At 37.4% G+C, this 16,739-nt stretch overlaps 1 protein-coding gene across 2 annotated transcripts in view; it reads right to left on the bottom strand.

Moving 5' to 3' along the window:
* The window catches only part of GRID2 (glutamate ionotropic receptor delta type subunit 2), a 686,989-nt gene that overhangs the window by 134,871 nt on the left and 535,379 nt on the right, over positions 1 to 16,739 (bottom strand). For both annotated transcript variants that reach the window (XM_053941218.1, XM_053941219.1), the window contains one exon: positions 8,324 to 8,425. In XM_053941218.1, coding sequence (XP_053797193.1) covers positions 8,324 to 8,425 — 102 coding nt within the window. The remainder of the gene's footprint in view (positions 1 to 8,323; positions 8,426 to 16,739) is intronic.

Genomic DNA, 16,739 nt, shown 5'->3' with positions numbered 1-16,739 from the left:
AAAGCATTTGGAAGATAACATGATAGTGCACATACTTTGGGGAAGTAGCTCAAGAAAATATTTGTCCCCATTCATTTCCCTATTATCACACATTTTGAAGAAGAAGCCACAAACTAAGACTGATAGAGGTTAACAATATGCTATATATTAAGACTGATGTAATTTAACATTTCCAGCAACCCTGGAAACTGGTGTGAGATGGCATAGCATAACCTGTGGGGCCTAGCAATGTCTCCTCCTGGCTACTGCAAAAATTAACCCTGTCCTGGCCAGAATCAGGACAATTTGCTAAATGCTTCAAGAGTCTAAGACTTAAAAGTACAAAATGCAGATCTTATTTACTCAGATTAAATTCTCAGACATATCAATAAAATATCTGTTTTGAAGCAATCTTTTTATATTCTTTGCTATACCTCCTAATAAAGTTAAGAGTAGGAAAGGAAAGAAAAGCTGTTGGGCACAGAAGACCTTCACACTTGGAAACAGAAGGAGCAATGCTCAAGCTAAATAGCAGAAAAGAACAATTAGGCTGAGTTTAACTTAGTTGTGTTAATTAATTAGACAATCAAAGAGAAACATCTGTTTGTAGCTGTGCTGTGTAGATGTGGATGATAAAGTCAAGTAATAAATTCCAGCCTTAGAGGAGGCAGGGAGGGAGAACAAGAGAATGATTGCTTTTCAAAAGTTCAGTTCCCTAAACCCAGAGTCTCTAATTGGGATGATTTTTAGCCAGTAGAATAGTGACTTTAAATTCCAAGCTTTGATAGTAATCTTTTAGTTCCTCAATGAAAATTGAGTTTTAAAGATCCAGTATTTTAGCAAAGAAGCTCTCTTTTTTGGACAAATTACAGAAAATACTTTTGAAAGAACAGAAAAGTTTTATCCAGATCTTAAACACAGCACTCTAATTAAATACATGACAGGAAGAAAAAAGTTTTGTACAGTGGGCTGTTTACAAGGAAGTAGTGGTCTTAGCTCAGCTGTTCATAATTTCACCTGTTCGCACCACCTCATTAGGAGGATCACTGGGCAATAAGATAGATTTTCTCTCCAATTAAAAGTGTGGATTCTGTGGCTTTGAGACTTATTTCAGGATAGAAATTATATAGAGCTATGATACACTGCTCTGCTGAACTTATTTGTGAAGTTCTTTTGCTTGTTCTAAATATAAAAATGCTAAAAAAGCCAGGATGTACTTTACAAATGGAAAATCAAAAGCAAACCAGAAAGCTTTGGATTATTTTCCTGGTCAGCTAAATCCTCTTTACCCCTTAGCATGGAGAGAAACTTCTTAGCCAGGGCACTATACAGCAAATACTGGGTACAAAAATGGCTTTTGAGGTTAGAGAAACTAATCACTACTGGGATTTACAACACAAATTGGAGCTCTATGGGAGCTGGAGGGGTTTAGCCTGGAGAAAAGGAGGCTCAGGGGTCATAATTGCTTTCTACAAGTACATGAAGGGAGGTTATGGAGAGGTGGTAATTGGCCTCTTCTCCCAAGAAACAAACTATAGGAAAAGAGGAAATGGCCTCAGGTTGTGCCAGGGGCGAATTACTTTGAATATTAGGAAAAAATATCTCTTCACTGAAAGGGTTGTCAAGCTTTGGAGCAGGCTGCCCAGGGGAGTGGTGAAGTCACCATCCCTGGAGACATTTGTAGATGTTAGAGACATGTAGATGTGCCACTTTGGGACATGGTTTAGTGGTGGGCTTGGCAGAGCTGGGTTAATGGTTAGACTTGATGATCTTAAAGGTCTTTTCCAATCTAAATGATTCTGTGAAGAGAGTTTTGAAATTAGGTAATTATATGGGTGGTTAGAATTCATAAAGCATATGAAAATGACCTCTGTGTCTACTCATCAAAAATTTCTGAATGCACTGGAATACAATCCTTTCATAGTGACACTCCATTCAATAGGACTTTACATTCATTACATTTTCCCCCTTTTCTCCACTGAAAGTAGTGAGAGAAAGTAGTGAGAGAAAAAGAAAGAAAAGAAAAAAAGAAAGTGAGAAATGAAGCTTAGTTGCGGGCAAGACTGTCAATCTGTGCTTGACACTGACTCTAGAAACAGTGGACAGGCACATTAAATGATTTCCATAGCCCAGGCTGAGCCTGGGCAATCTCATGAAGCAAATATTCACTTTAAAAACTCCCATTCCCTGCAAATGTTAAGAAACTGCTCCCCAAACTGAAATTCACACTTATTACTAGATTTCTCAACTTCCTTCCAATGGCTGCTGGATGACCAAGCATGGCCATTATAACCAACAAGGAACACTAAGTCTGATAAGTTATAACCAAAATATTTTCAAGCACAAGATGCTATTGTCTTGTCTTGTTGCTAGGCAAAAACGCTTTTTCCTTGACTGAAAAAATAATGAATGGCCCCCTCTTATGTGTTAGGTATTTTGCATTTCCTTCCCCAAAAGATTTTGGTGAAATCTGCAGTCCCAAATAATTAATTTCCTCAACTGCTTTATTGATTGTTGTTTTGGGGATTTTATTTGGTTAGGAAGAGGAAAGCAGATTGTTATTTTTAATCGAACAACAATGTACATTAATTCATGTTAGAAACAGTGACCAAAATTTAATTGAAACATTTCATTCTTTTATTACAGAAATTCTTCCACTATCAACAGTAATAAAATTGCTGCAAAACATAACACAGTCCCCACCCCTTAATAAAACTAAAACAGATGAAGGATCAAAATCTACAAGATCTTGGATAACTAAATATTTTGCCAGTGGGCTGTGTAATTGTATTGGCACTGAAACCCACCATTCTCTGATCCTGTGCTTTTCAAACAGATTGATTAGAAAGTCAGTGGTACTAACAGAAAAGTCACATTTTCTACAGCAAAAAACTCATTTACATCCCAGAAACAGAGTACAATATTAAGGGGATTGTACATTTGGCCTATTCTTATCCATGCGTGTAGTCTGTCATTTTTTTATCTGTTTATTGTCATCTTCAATTAGACATGAAACTTGTTTTTTTTTTTAGTTACAGTACTTTAAAGGGTATTTTTCCCTTCTGAGTGAAATGGTAACTTCCAGATTTATTATGATTTTTACTTTAGTCCTATTTACAAGAAATGAACAAAGAATGTTAGCCCCCCTTCCCAGCCCCTCTTCCTCCCATTTCTCAGCAACAGGACTAAATTTTCTTTCAAAGTGATCTATGGCAATGGTCTATTAGAATGCTGCCAAGCTTTGTGTATTGATTTTAATTCACAATAACTTAATGAAGGTAACAGCTCTTTCTGAACCATATGACAGGAATATGGATTGAGATTGGAATGGATTGGAGTGCTTTAGAGTATGTCTAAAGAGTACAATGGTGGCTTTAATGCAGACAGTTCAGATACTTGAATTGGCAAAAGTGTGGTATGGGTAAATTAACCTGCTGGCAACTACACTGGACTTCTTCCAGCAGCCTTGCAAGGGCTCCTGTTCATAAGGAGCTGTGTCACACAGTTCACCTCCTTTTCTACCTTACGTAGTACGGAGGAATAATTACAGCCAGAGTAAGAGCCTCTTTCTGTTTCAAAGTCAAATTTCTGTGAACTGTGTGAATTGCTCTGGAATGCAAATATGCCCACAGAGCAGCTGGGTAAGGGTCAGCGAAAAGATAAAAGCCAGAGAGCCCTGAGAGGTAGCCCCTGGGACAGAGATGAGTTAGGTTGGTCCTACCAGGTTTGGCACTGCACCTACCTTGCTGTCAAGCTTTGGCCCCAGCCAGATCCCAAAACATTTGAATTGCTTGATAACCACATTATCTAGTATATAGTACCTGCTACTTTAAAAAAATGGGTTAAAAATAACAATAATGGAAAAAAAAAAAGGTGCTGGGTTTCCCAGCAGGCTGAGAGATTAAAGGTTGTCAAATGAATGATCCCAGAAGTGAATAACTGTAAGGTTTATGACCTGTTTTAATACAAGCTAGGTAGCTCAAAGGGACATAAACCAGCTATTAAAAAAGGCCTGTGTCCAGTCAGTAGCAATTTACAGGTGTGGTGGTTGGAAGAGGAATACAAAGACAGGTTCTGCCTCTATCAAGAAATATTAGTTTCTGCTTTTGTAATAATGATTTGAATTGTGACTATTTTGGGTACTACTGTAGTCCGATATACCAATACATATATATATACATACACACATAGTCTAATACATGCCTCAATTAAACTTATTTTTCTTAAAATAAGTTTAATAATGTGGGCACTAGGGCAGAGATAGAGCTGCCTGATGAAATCAAGAGACTTCACAGAAGTCCACAGCATTCAGTTATGAAAATGGGGGAATGGGATCAGGACTGCATGAGAAAAGTGATCACCAAAAAACTGGGAGAAAGTATAAGAAGCATTATCTATGAGACTATTTTACACCATTATAAAATATTTATTCAATATTTAATGAGGTATACTGCACATAATCTTTCCTGAGGTTGATCTTTATTGTACAGTCATTCACTGATGTTTTTGCCCTAACATTTTTAATGCTTTACCACTTCTGTTTGTTCCTCTGCATATGCTTAAACACTGTCTTATGTCATCTTCCTTACGCCTGTCCTTTCCCTGGTCACTCTGAAAGTTACTCTAGCTTCAGAAAGAACTTTTTTTTTTTTTTTTACTTTCTTTAAGCCAGTATTGGAATTCAAATCCCAGAGACATTTTCAGCTTTTAACACCAGGCCTTAGCTTCATATCTTACTTTTCATCTCCGAGTGGTAAATTCAATAGAAAAAGGGACTGAAGATGCAGACCTCCTGCCAGCTCACTGTCCCTAAAGACATTGTCTGCTTTCAAATTTCTTATTTTCTAATCTGGGCAACAAATGCTCATGAATTAAATACCAACCATTGAGAATTAAACTAGTCCACATATGATAACATTTTCCATGGTGCAAATTATGTTTCTTAATTATTTTTTCTTTCTATGCTTATCTACCCTTTTGCCAGTCTTTTCACTACATCATGTCCCACAGTGCCCACCTGCAGCCAAGGGTGACCAACCTGCAGCTCTGTGCAGGCAACCTGGGTAATAACTCTTGAGATACTGTGTACAGGGATGTATGGCAAAGCATAATTCAGCATGGCTTGCTGTTATCTGTCTTTCCTTTATCCTGCCTGCCTTCTCAGGACCCTCCAGATATGAAAATATATTCCTGTTTGGGAGCTGTTTTGAATTTTCATGTAGAGCCACAAATATCTTTTGCACCATTAGGGTATTATACCTTATGCACTTTCAGGAAAGGCTCTGTACTTTTCAGTCAAGGTTTTAATGCTTTAAAACAGGGACATTCAAACTTTTTTCCTTTTTTGAACAACAGGGGCTTTTTAAGAAAATACAGTTTTACAAATATCTGCTGGCTTATTCATTGTCAAATGGACCAAATCTCATTCCATTTTCAATGTCTTAATATTCATATGAATAATTCAGTAATTGCTGTGGCTAATAAAATGATATTATGAGAATATCTGGAGTATTTTAAGTCTTTTTCAATAAAACTGAACAACTGAAAAAGAGAATAAATTGAGACAGCCAAAATGGATATATAGCTAAATTTGTTCTTGGGCCATTGTTCATTCAAGACACTCTGAATTTGTTTGGAAAAGCTATGCTGACCTTTGATTGAGCTACATTTCAGAAACTCAGAATACATTTCATAAATTCACCAGAAAGTGACTTGAACTTAAGAGCAACTTGTCAAACACAAAGTTCAGACTTCAGCTTCATGTGTGGAAGCAGTCCAAGACAGAGATATCTGATATTTAGGTTAGACAAAACAAGCCTTTTCTAAAAGTATAGAAAGTGTGGTACTAATCCAACTCAGATTAAAACACTGAATTATGTGTAAACAAACAAGACCATGGCTCTCCTCAGAATAAACCACAAAGAAATATTTCTTATTGCTATTTATGCAAAGGAGAGCATTCACATTTACTGCAGAAGAGCCAGGATTCTCTGCCAAGTGAAACCAGATGATTTTCAGTTTGGGGCTATACTCACAAAGAGATTTTGGTTAAGGTCTGCAGATACATAGCTCATAATTATTAAATTTACTTAGGGAAAGAATTAGTAGATGGATGTGGATGATGGCAATTGTTCAGCATTTGCTTTTTGAAAGACTGAGGAAATAAGTCACAATCATTTATGATTTTCAGACTCCAGAAGGTTTTATTTCATTAGCATAATGCAATATAAATCCAGGTGTTGCAATTTGCTATCCTCTCAAATTCTACTACAATTAAAAAAAAAAAGTCCTTTTCAACCTGAAGGCATAACAAAATGAAATTGGAAGAGGAGAAGGGGTGCTATCTAAAAAGGCATGAGAGATTTGAACTGTTAACAAAGCCAATTTACAAATGAATGTAAACTTCTCAACTCTCAATGAAAAAGAAACCTATTAACATTCAAAGGTATTACTATTTAATTTTAACACTTGTTTCCCTGGACCAAGATCATTCTGTTAGAAAATGGCAGAATTAATAACAATAACTAATCATTCACAGTCTGTATAGATTCTTTACTTTTAACAGAAATGTACTGAATTAATTGAAGAACGAGGAGAAAGGTGGAAGAGAAAGATCATCACTAAAATAAAGTTAATTGCTGAAATCCCTCCTGCTCTCACATCCAAGCTAAGAATCACACATTTTCATCACACAGGTTAAATACAAATCTCCAGTTTTGTCCTATCCAGAAGATATTTAATTAGTGAGGAGACTGAAATGCCCTGTGCTGTGTTGAACTTTAAATTTCTGTCTTTGTTTTAAAATTACTGTAGAATCCAACCAGCATAGGCAATTATTTTTGTGTATCTTTGCAAGTTGATAAATATCCATGCTATAATAACGTGAAAGAAGAAGCTCTCTGTCAAGATAATAAAGATAACTAGGGATAAAGCAGGAACAGTGGGGAGAGAAGGAAGAACTACTACTAAAAACAATGCTAATATTCTAATTCAAATTTATTTTTCTAGGCAAAATCCACAGGTCATTTTTGTCAACGATAATTATACTGAACCAATTAATAGGAGTATCAGGCAAAACAGAGACCAGCCACTGCCACCATGATGCTCTTTTCAACAACATGCAAATAAAGTACAATTGTCTCCCTCTGTGTTACTCCTTTCCTTTGTTTTGTGCTTGTTGGGATTTTGTTTGTTTGTTTTTGTTTTTTTTCTGTGCATTCATTCTTCCTTGTCTGGCTTTTGCTGTTGTTTAGTTTGGCTTTGGGTTCCTTTCTAGGTTTACGGGTTTTTTTTTGGATGTTATTTGGGGTTGTTTGTTTTGTTATTTGGTTTGTTTTGCCTTGTAGACACAACCACAGGAAGTTCTCTAATGCACTAAGAGCTGGAACAGAATGCTCACCCTGACAGGTAAAGGTGTTTAAATACCCATAAAATAATTGGAAGGGTATGAAACTGCTCTGTCTGTGGCACTGACATGCTCTGGTGATTTCACTTTCCACCTGTGATGGAGCCTCTTCCTTCATTGTGCACTGTCAGCAATGCAAACCCTGAAAACTCCTCATCTTGCTCTTTACAAAAAAGTGCCGGGCCTTTGGACACTGAACTCAAACACAAGTAGAGAGCAGCAAGAGAGAAATAGCTCAATCTAACCTTGACAGTTCTGCAGCCCTGGATCAACTTTGTATTTTGGCATTGGTCCAAAGAGGGCTGTATGTCTCATATTATTTTCTTTTTCTTTATTTCTTTTTTTTTTCCCCACTCTTAAAAACTTCTCCTCAAGCTAAGTATATGCCAGGAATTCATAACACAAATTCCTATTCTGGAAGACATTGTCTATTCAGCTTTAAACCAAGCATTTTTCTTAACATAAGATGTGCACACAGGGGAAGAACCTGGCTGAGAAAAAGCCAGGATGGGGCAGTGGATATTTTACCAAACTAACATTACTTGACCTAAGCTGACCTTGAATATTTTCTGAGTGCGACAATTTGTGTTATCCTGCACACAATTTGCCCAGGTGATTGGAATCATTTAGAGCTTCAGCTAGGTAGCTTTAGCTAACAGGGCACTTGAAGTTGTCCTTTATCAGCTCACATACTTGTGTGATTTAGAATGTGCCTGAGCAAGAAACAGGTTCTAATGTGTTTTATTCAGTCTGAAAAGTGCTGTACTGATAATTTTATTTTGTGGAAAATTATCCATCTTTATGGGTTTTTTTGACCAGCATAAATCAGACCCTCTAACACCAACTACCTTCTTGGAAAAATGCTGCACTTAATAAATAGATGTGGCAAAGGGAAGGTACTGCATTCCTTCTAGTGCAGAAAGATGAGCATCTGCTTACCAGCACAGTCACTACACGCAGAACCACTCCTCGCATGTTGTTCTCCAGCTTTCTGTCTGTTAGTGACCCATTCAGACCAGTTACAGGATTCCAGCAGCCAAGCTAAAAGAGAAAACAAAAATCATTTTCTCATTGCCCATAAAACTTTGCTAGTCATTCCTGATAGGTGTCTTTAAGCAGGAATGTATGAAATAGACAGAATGCCTTCTGGACTCAATGGGATGAAAACTCAGGGAATGGCTTGTGCGCAGATTCATCTTGAAATTGAAAATGAAGCAATTAAGGATATCAGGTTTTGATTTTAAATACCAGTGTGAAATGGATGACAGCATCCAAGATTTGGAGTTATATGCACTGCTTTAAAAGAGGTCAGAGAGGATACCAATATTACTGAAAAACATATAAAAAGTACTGTAGCTGTAGCAATATTTCTACCTTACTTTCATTAATACATTAATTGGAGAAATAATAGCTACCATCATTTTTGCATGCTCTTTGCTCCAGCCTATCATTCCTAGTGGAACTCTGACAAAAGGAATTACACTAGCTTTAATTAAAGCTTATACTACTAATTGGCAATGAAACAGCAGTGATTTTAAGCCAGTTTAAAAATCACATTTAAAGACGATTGAGGAAAAGACCATTGGATAGGCACATCACACTGTTGAGAGAGTACCGCAACGGACAATGCAGAAAAAGAAGTTCATCTATGCCATTCTCTGCATTGGTGCTATTGTATTTCATGAGCTTCTGTGGATGAAGCTTTTGCTCATGAATGTCTTTAGGATTAGCTGCTTTTTAATCTGGGTTTAGTAGATACTGACCTGTAGTTCAGCTTTTCTGAAAATGTTACTTGTCTGGGTTTTTGTATGATAGTAGATGCTTTTTTTTTAAGCATAGAGAAACAAATCAGTCAACCGCACATCCCTTAGCACCACACACCAAGATAGCCAAGTTTCATTTTTGAAATTACCACACTCAGTTGTCGTGCACAATTACCAGTGTTAAATCCAAACAGAAGGACAATGACTGACTTCAGAGGACTTTGGAGCAGAGTCTCAATTACGGCAGGTAAACCAATTGCCTATGTGAAGTCATTACACAGCCAAAGAGACAGGCACCAGTTCTTGCCCTGAATCACCTTCTGCATGGCCTGTGAATGAAACCTTTCCAGGGATGCTCATCTTCTGACTCTTATTTAAAGGAACAAAAGATCTTGCTCCCTCTGATAAACCAAGATGAACATCAGTGGGGTATTATTGGCTCCAGTGGCCTTTACTAAGACTATTCTCTTGGAGAATTCAACACCATAATCTGAGAGAAACAAACTGTAAAACATGGAAAATAGAGTCACAGAAATGGCAGGTTGCCTCAAACCATCTGAAAGGGCTTGTAAAGAAAGGGGCTTGGCTGCACAGGAATTTACAGAATTTACAGAAATTCTGTCCTTCATGTGAAAAGGCTTTGTATATGTGTTTCATAGATCTTTCACAGTGAAACAGAAAACAAATAACAAGCTTTAAATAAACTTATTTAACAATTTTAGCAGTGGGTAATCTCAAATGCTTTCTTCATTACACCTATTAGAAGAGAGCAACTTGTAAATTTTTTAATTTCAATATATTCTTATAATTTCTTTGAATATGCTTCCTTAAGAAATGAATGTCTCAAATTGTAAAAAAATTAAAACATTCTGCAATAATAGAGAAGTTAAGTTTGTCTCAATGGTCACACAGGTCTTTTCTGATCTAAATGATCCCACGATTCTATGTTTCTCAGAGGAAGATGGCCTTACAACAATGTCATCACTTCTCTTTTCTGCTTTCAGGAGTACTCACAGCTAATTCTTGCCCTTCTGAAGTGAAGGTTATCTTACAGTCAGGGAACGAGCGAAGGTAATGCTGAGCATACTTCTAATCACAAGTAGTGACTGAACTAAGGATCTACCAGATCCAAACCCCAGAGAAACTGAAAGCAGCGACAGGATACAAGGAGAAACAAAAGCAGATGTCCTATTAATCTCTTGAAATTGCTCATCTTTCCTATGGCTGTTTCTAAATAAAAGCACAAATTATCCCCATGTGGTTTACCCACCTCATGTTCCCATCCGATCTTGAAGACCAGCAAGAGATCATAGCGGCCCCCTCTGCTTCTTTCTGGTCCTCCACAGTGTATCCAGCTGCTCTCTAGTCATGGATGGACTACTGACACATTCCAGGTCCTCACCACCCCCCTGGCAAAGCCCTGCAACACTTTGAGTTGAATAACCTAAATGCTGAAGTGTATGGCCTATAATAGTACAGTGAAATGCAGCAAATGTATGTGCACTGCACTTTGTATGTGACAAACCACTGACATCCTAAAAGGAAAGAATTTCATGGGCTACATTTTTGTATGAAAAACAGTAAAAACAGTACTAAGTTTAGAACAAAGCTGCATTAAATTAATTCAGTGATTGTCATTCTTAGTCACGCAAAGAAACTAATTAGAACTTAGATCCAATTAGCATATCCAAATATGTTGGATGTATACTGCAGAAACTCTGTTGCTTTTGCCAGAACCCTAGGAAGTTGCTGAAGAGCCTTTTTATCCTTTTGAAGTTCAAGTCCATTTTTAATTATGTACATTAATGTGCACATATTCATACAATTAAGTTTTTAGCCCAAGCCTACCTTTTTAAGGCAACCCCCCCACCAATATAACATTTCTGAAAATTCAGCATTACAACACAGCATAGCACTAATTTTCCTTTAAAAAGGTACTTTTTATTTTCAATTATTGTTCATTTAATTTTCAATTCAATTGTTCCTTTATGCAGCTCAGTCATGGTGAAGACAAATGTGCAGTGTCTTGCCAACAAAGTTGAAATTGATTTTGAGTGGGAGCTGCTTACTGTTATGAGGAGAAAACAAATCAACATTTATTGATGACAATTTGAGCTTGTCATTGCAGCAAGGAGCAAATTTAACTACTGCTGAAACATCGAGATGGGTGGCATGAAGCTCCCTCTTCACCTCTGTCTCATTTAACTGCTTCTGCAAAACATTTGCTGCTTCTGCAGTTACTTCCTTTTACTTTTGTTCTCTCTCTGATGGTTGAAATGAGAGACTAGATGAGACAACAGAATCTTACATTAATTTGGGTGGATTTGGGCAGATGGGTGATGGGAACTCTCTTCCTGAGCACAGTGCTTGTCATCTTCATACCACACAATATTTATTATTTATAGTGCTTTGAACTTCTGGTTCAGTTTCTTTTATTTATTCTAATGACAGCTTTCACATTGCTAGGTTTGATGTAATATGATGAAGATGGAAAAGTTGTCAGTCTTCTACTTCCTTTGATATCCAATTTGCAATCTCTTTCTGTTCATCCCACATCCCAGCTTGTTATCCTCGCTATCATCATTGTTGAAATGGGCTTTGTTCTCCTGTTTTGCTGGCAAAGCTTAAAATTTACTTCCCTTCTTCATTAGAAATTTTTGACTCTATGAACAGTGCATTATGGAAGGTCTTTAATTTGTTCTTTAAATCTAGTTCATGCGTACTTACAATTTCATTATTTATAAGGAACTTGGAACACTAAAGTCTATAATGCCTTTACAACAGAGCTTACAGCCAGTTTACCTCCCCTACTTCCTATGCAACCAGTGAACTCTGCTGAATATCTGAGAGCTTTCACTTCTTTTTCTGGCAGAGTAAAGTGCAAATTGTGTCAATTAATCAAGAAAAATACATTGGCCTTGTGTGGTCACAATTGAGGATGATCAGAGAAAATGAATAAAACCAGAATACTGATACAGATGAATTACTTAAGCGCTTGTCACTACATCAAAGTGTTCTGTTGCTTCAATTAACATAGAAAATATACAGGAACTGGTTTATCCAATGCAACCACCTTGGAACTCAGACCACAACACTATTAAGGGTCAAAAGCAGAAAACACTCTAGAGGAGGTACAATGGAAATCTGAAAGATTAACCTGCACTACATCTGCAGCCCAAATCTATAAGGATTGGGACCACTGACTCCTCTTTCATTTATTTCTCTGTCATTTAAAGAAAAAAATCCCAACAATATCTTTGTTTTAGTATGGACAGGCTGACAAAATATTTCCAGTGGAAATGCCCAGGAGAGAGCAGTTCATAGAGAGCTGGTGATCCACAGCAAGAGCAGCTTCCCTGCCTGGAGTACCCATATATTCTTCAGAAACTCCCTCCTCAATTTTCACCCAGGTCCAACCTACTTTAGGAACTGAATTCTTACAAGATCCAACTTCAACGGAAGAAATGTGCATTAATAATCCCTTTTTCCATTCCAAAGCACACTAAATTCACAGAAATGGAGAAGACTCCATCCATGAAGCTGTCACAAAATGACACTCAGCTGGAAGATTCAAGCTCCCAGGAGTGCCGGGAAGACTTCAAATAGGGCACACAACAAAAAATAATGAAGAAAAAGGTGAATTCAGCATTTACAAAATTTTCTAGGACACCAGTTTAGGCAAAATTCAAGCAGGACAACACAGAAATTGTTTTGCACGGAGTATTCCTCATACCTCTTGTCAGCTGTTGTTTAATATGTCCAACAGCAACTGGGAAATCAGACACTAAATCCTATTGCTTAAAGACTATATCTCACAGAAGAAACACCATAAAATATATCTTTTGGTTGTCAATATTATACTGTCAGTTACATAAAATGTTGTCAGATGCTCTGTTACCTGGTTAAAGAGTCCTTTCCATTCAGCTCTTTAGCCAGCAACCAACAGTTGATCAACCAAATCTGCAAAAAAATGTGGCGGCCAGTGGTTAACTGAGGCCTTTTGTACCCCTGGGCTTGATTAAAGAAGTAAGGATCCATTTTGCTTTTGCAGCTATTTCCTAATAGGACTGGTTAACAGGAAAGCTTTCTGTGTTTAACTGCTGCCTTCACCAAAGCTTAGGTAATAGTCAGCAAATAGTAAGATGTTAAAATCAATAGAAAATACTGTGCTCAACAATTGGATAATGTATAGAAGCATTTGTTTCTCCTGCATTCTGTGTGGTGCATTCTATATAGTTCTGTGCATTCAGTTAATTATATTGTACATTGTGTTTTATTGCTTTAATTTGTCTCTGGCCTAGAAGGAATGGCCTGCCCCTAGACTTGCTCTGTTATTTTCAAGCTGTTAGTGGGATGTGAATACTCAAGTTTAGTTTTATATCCAGTGTGCTAAGGATTGTAATTGCAGAACTTGAGGTGGGCTATTTGTTTTGTTAACTGATCATAGACACAAGTGCAAGTGACCTCAGTAGGAATTTCTTTCCTCAAAGCCAATGCACAAGGCAGAATAACAGTGAACAGAGTTAATAAAATATTTTGCTTTGGGGACTACTCAAATTTCCTTTTCTTAGTGAACTGAAAAAAAAAAAAAGAAGCTAATGGAAAGTTACAACATGTTGTTCATTTGCCTACTAGCACCTGGCTCAATGTTTTCTTAAGGACCCAGATTGCTGCCAGAAGTTATAATTGGGTATTTTAGACCACTGACAAATGCTGAATTTATGGGGGAAACAACACAGACTTCATAGGTATTCTCCCACTGCATGCTCTACTCACAAAGCAGATGCTTAGTGCTTAGGCCAAGCTTCTAGAATCTAATGGTACAGTAAATCACCACATCTCAAAGAAAATGAACCATCTCTCCAAACTAGTGGTGTCATTCTAATGATCCCTGACTTCTCCTCCCCATCATCTCTTTATCCCTGGCTTACTTTCTCTATTTTTCTTTCCCTTTCATTTGAAATTTGGCGGTCTTAATCTATCATTTTCCCCTTCTGTCATCTCTTAACTTTGGAAAATACCCTTTTTTCCCTTCTTTAATCCTTTTTTTACTGTGAATTCAGTACTTCCAGCAGCTCCCTAACCTGTGCTTATCTTCCTCTTTCCTACACTGCAATACCTCTTGCCATCCATTTCTCTGGGTACTTTCAATGTGCTTTCTGTCCTTTCTGTTTTTCTTTCCCTTGATCTTCCTTTCTATTTCTTGTGGCTTTTTCCTGTCTTTTTTGTTTTGTTTTGTTTTTATTTTTTCTTTGTTTGTTTTTCCAGGGTTTGGGTTGGTCAAGGGACATCACTTATCACTACATCCAGCTTTGACTCATTTTTGGGTCCTTTACCCTTTCTCTTTGCCTTTGGATCATCTTTTCTCTCAGGCAGTCCTCTCAGGAAACTTCTCCCCAGCTCATCCTTCTCCTTTTGTGTTATGAGGGAGATGGGACTTAACAAAATAAATTACTGTAGAGCCCTGTTTCCTTTGCTTTCATCTTTCTTGCTGTTTTTTTTTTTTTTTTTTTTTTTTTCACTCCCATCCTCTGACAACCTTACAGAACTCTGAAGAAAAGACTTAGGCAAGGATAATAATGAGTCAGATGTTGATCTCTTTTCCCATTGCCTCCATATTTCAATTAAAGTCAAATACTCATAAAAACCTGTTCTTTGACCCAATACTGAATTCATCTCTTTGCTAACAAATTTCTTCATACTGCCAGAGTAAAAACCATGAATATCACTTTCTTTTTACATTGGAAGATTTCTCACTGATGCCTGAATTATTCCATGGTAACTGATAATACCAAGGAAGTTCAGGTTTCTGTACAGTTTAAATTTGATTTTTAATTAAGAAGGAGACAAATGCTTGCCTCCTTTCTCATTGAGCATATTAAGAGTTACATAGGATGTCTTTTATCTTAGTCATGTAAGGCTGGAAGAAAACCAAAACCTTAAAATCAGGTTTTGTAACTGAACTTGGTCCACCACTGAACTTTTGTCCACCACTGCATCTTTATCCAATCAGGGGAAAATATTCAAGGTTACTACTCCAGCTTGTATTAAATCACAATATATAAGCTTTTGATACCACCATAAAACCTTTGATCAAACCTATGCAGTGAAAAACAATGAAAAGCACTGTTTTCCACTTGGTTGCATGAAGCTCCCTCTCCACAGGTAGCAAGAAAACACACAGAGCACATTTCAGGTTCTCATCAGTTCCCTGACAGTATTCAAACATTCTTCAGCACACTCCCATTCCCCTCAGTAAGGCACTTTTTTGAGATCTGAATTTTCAGAAATGGCTTGTCAAACTGCAGTGTCAACAAAACCTGTTTGCTATTGCAGGCCTCAAGAATTCTGGGGGCAGCAGCAGCATTCCAGTAAAAAATCCAAATAATAATAGTGCAGAGCAAACCCACCACTGTTCCATTTGGAGGGAAGTGGGTTTACAGAGCAGCATTCTGAATAAACCCAGCCCAGCAAACCACATAAGTGAATCCTTCAGAGTAAAGTGGCCTATGGTGAACGCCCTGCTTCTGCAGCAGAGTGCTGCCAGTGCTGAGCTGCTTGGGCACCTCCACACTGCATTGCAGTCAGCTTGGTGAGCACAGATGCCGAGAAGCACCTTGGCTTTGTTTTTTTCTGCAATAAAAATCTGCCCTTCAATATAATCACTGAATTAGTAGTCTGGGAGTCAATTCTGGAAGTAAATCCACATGGAGAATTATGTACTAGATTCATCACTCTCCAAGCTGGGGAGGAAAAGGAAGTCCCCTGTATAGTTCCAGCCCAGGAACTGCAGTAGCAGAACTGTAGTACAGACCTGTGCTTGCACTAAAGAAATCAGTGCTCATTTTAAAGGCAATTGACAAGGAATTCATGTTTAAATATACATGGTGCCCAATAAGGCTACAGAACATGTGGACTAATTGGAGTGGCACCTCTTCAGCTTTTTTTTTTTTTTAAGTCTAAGCAGAATTATCACACACTGCTTTCACAGTAATGCATCAAGGAACTCTACATCTGGTTATCTTTTCGTATGAATACAATGCTATGAAGTATACTTTTTTCAGGCATAGCATATGGGAATCTCCATTTTTATTTGGCAGGCTAAAGGATTTTAAATGAAGCAATAAGTCAGCACTATTTACTCAAAAGTATATTTAGTTATTTATTCAGCTACTGAATGCTCACTGGGCAGTACTGCTGTGGTTGTTTTCCTCATGCATTAAAAATGACTTCACTGGACTTGGGTGAAGGGTGGAGGATGCTCCTAGGATGCACATACCATGGAAATACATGTCCTGAAAATCTTGGAAATAGAACAACCTCATTTCATATTATACTTAGCATCTTTGTCATTGCTACACAATTCTCAGCTTCACCATGAAACACCAAATAAGAAAAGGACACAGAAAAACACCTCCTTTCTTAGTCAAGGCACAGATGTACTGACATGAAAACACTTCCTCCAAATACCACATACAAAGTCAAAGAGAGGCAGCTGTGATAAGATTACTATTTTTATCTCAAAGACTGTGGGTTCCTGTCTCCTCAGACACATTCAGCCTCTCATCGCCAACATGAAAAGCAAAGGAATT

The sequence above is a fragment of the Vidua chalybeata genome, chromosome 4 (genome assembly GCF_026979565.1).
Source record: "Vidua chalybeata isolate OUT-0048 chromosome 4, bVidCha1 merged haplotype, whole genome shotgun sequence".
In the NCBI taxonomy this organism is placed as follows: domain Eukaryota; kingdom Metazoa; phylum Chordata; class Aves; order Passeriformes; family Viduidae; genus Vidua; species Vidua chalybeata.
The sequence above is the reverse complement of the archived record's forward strand: the minus strand, read 5'-3'. Positions and strand labels throughout refer to the sequence as shown.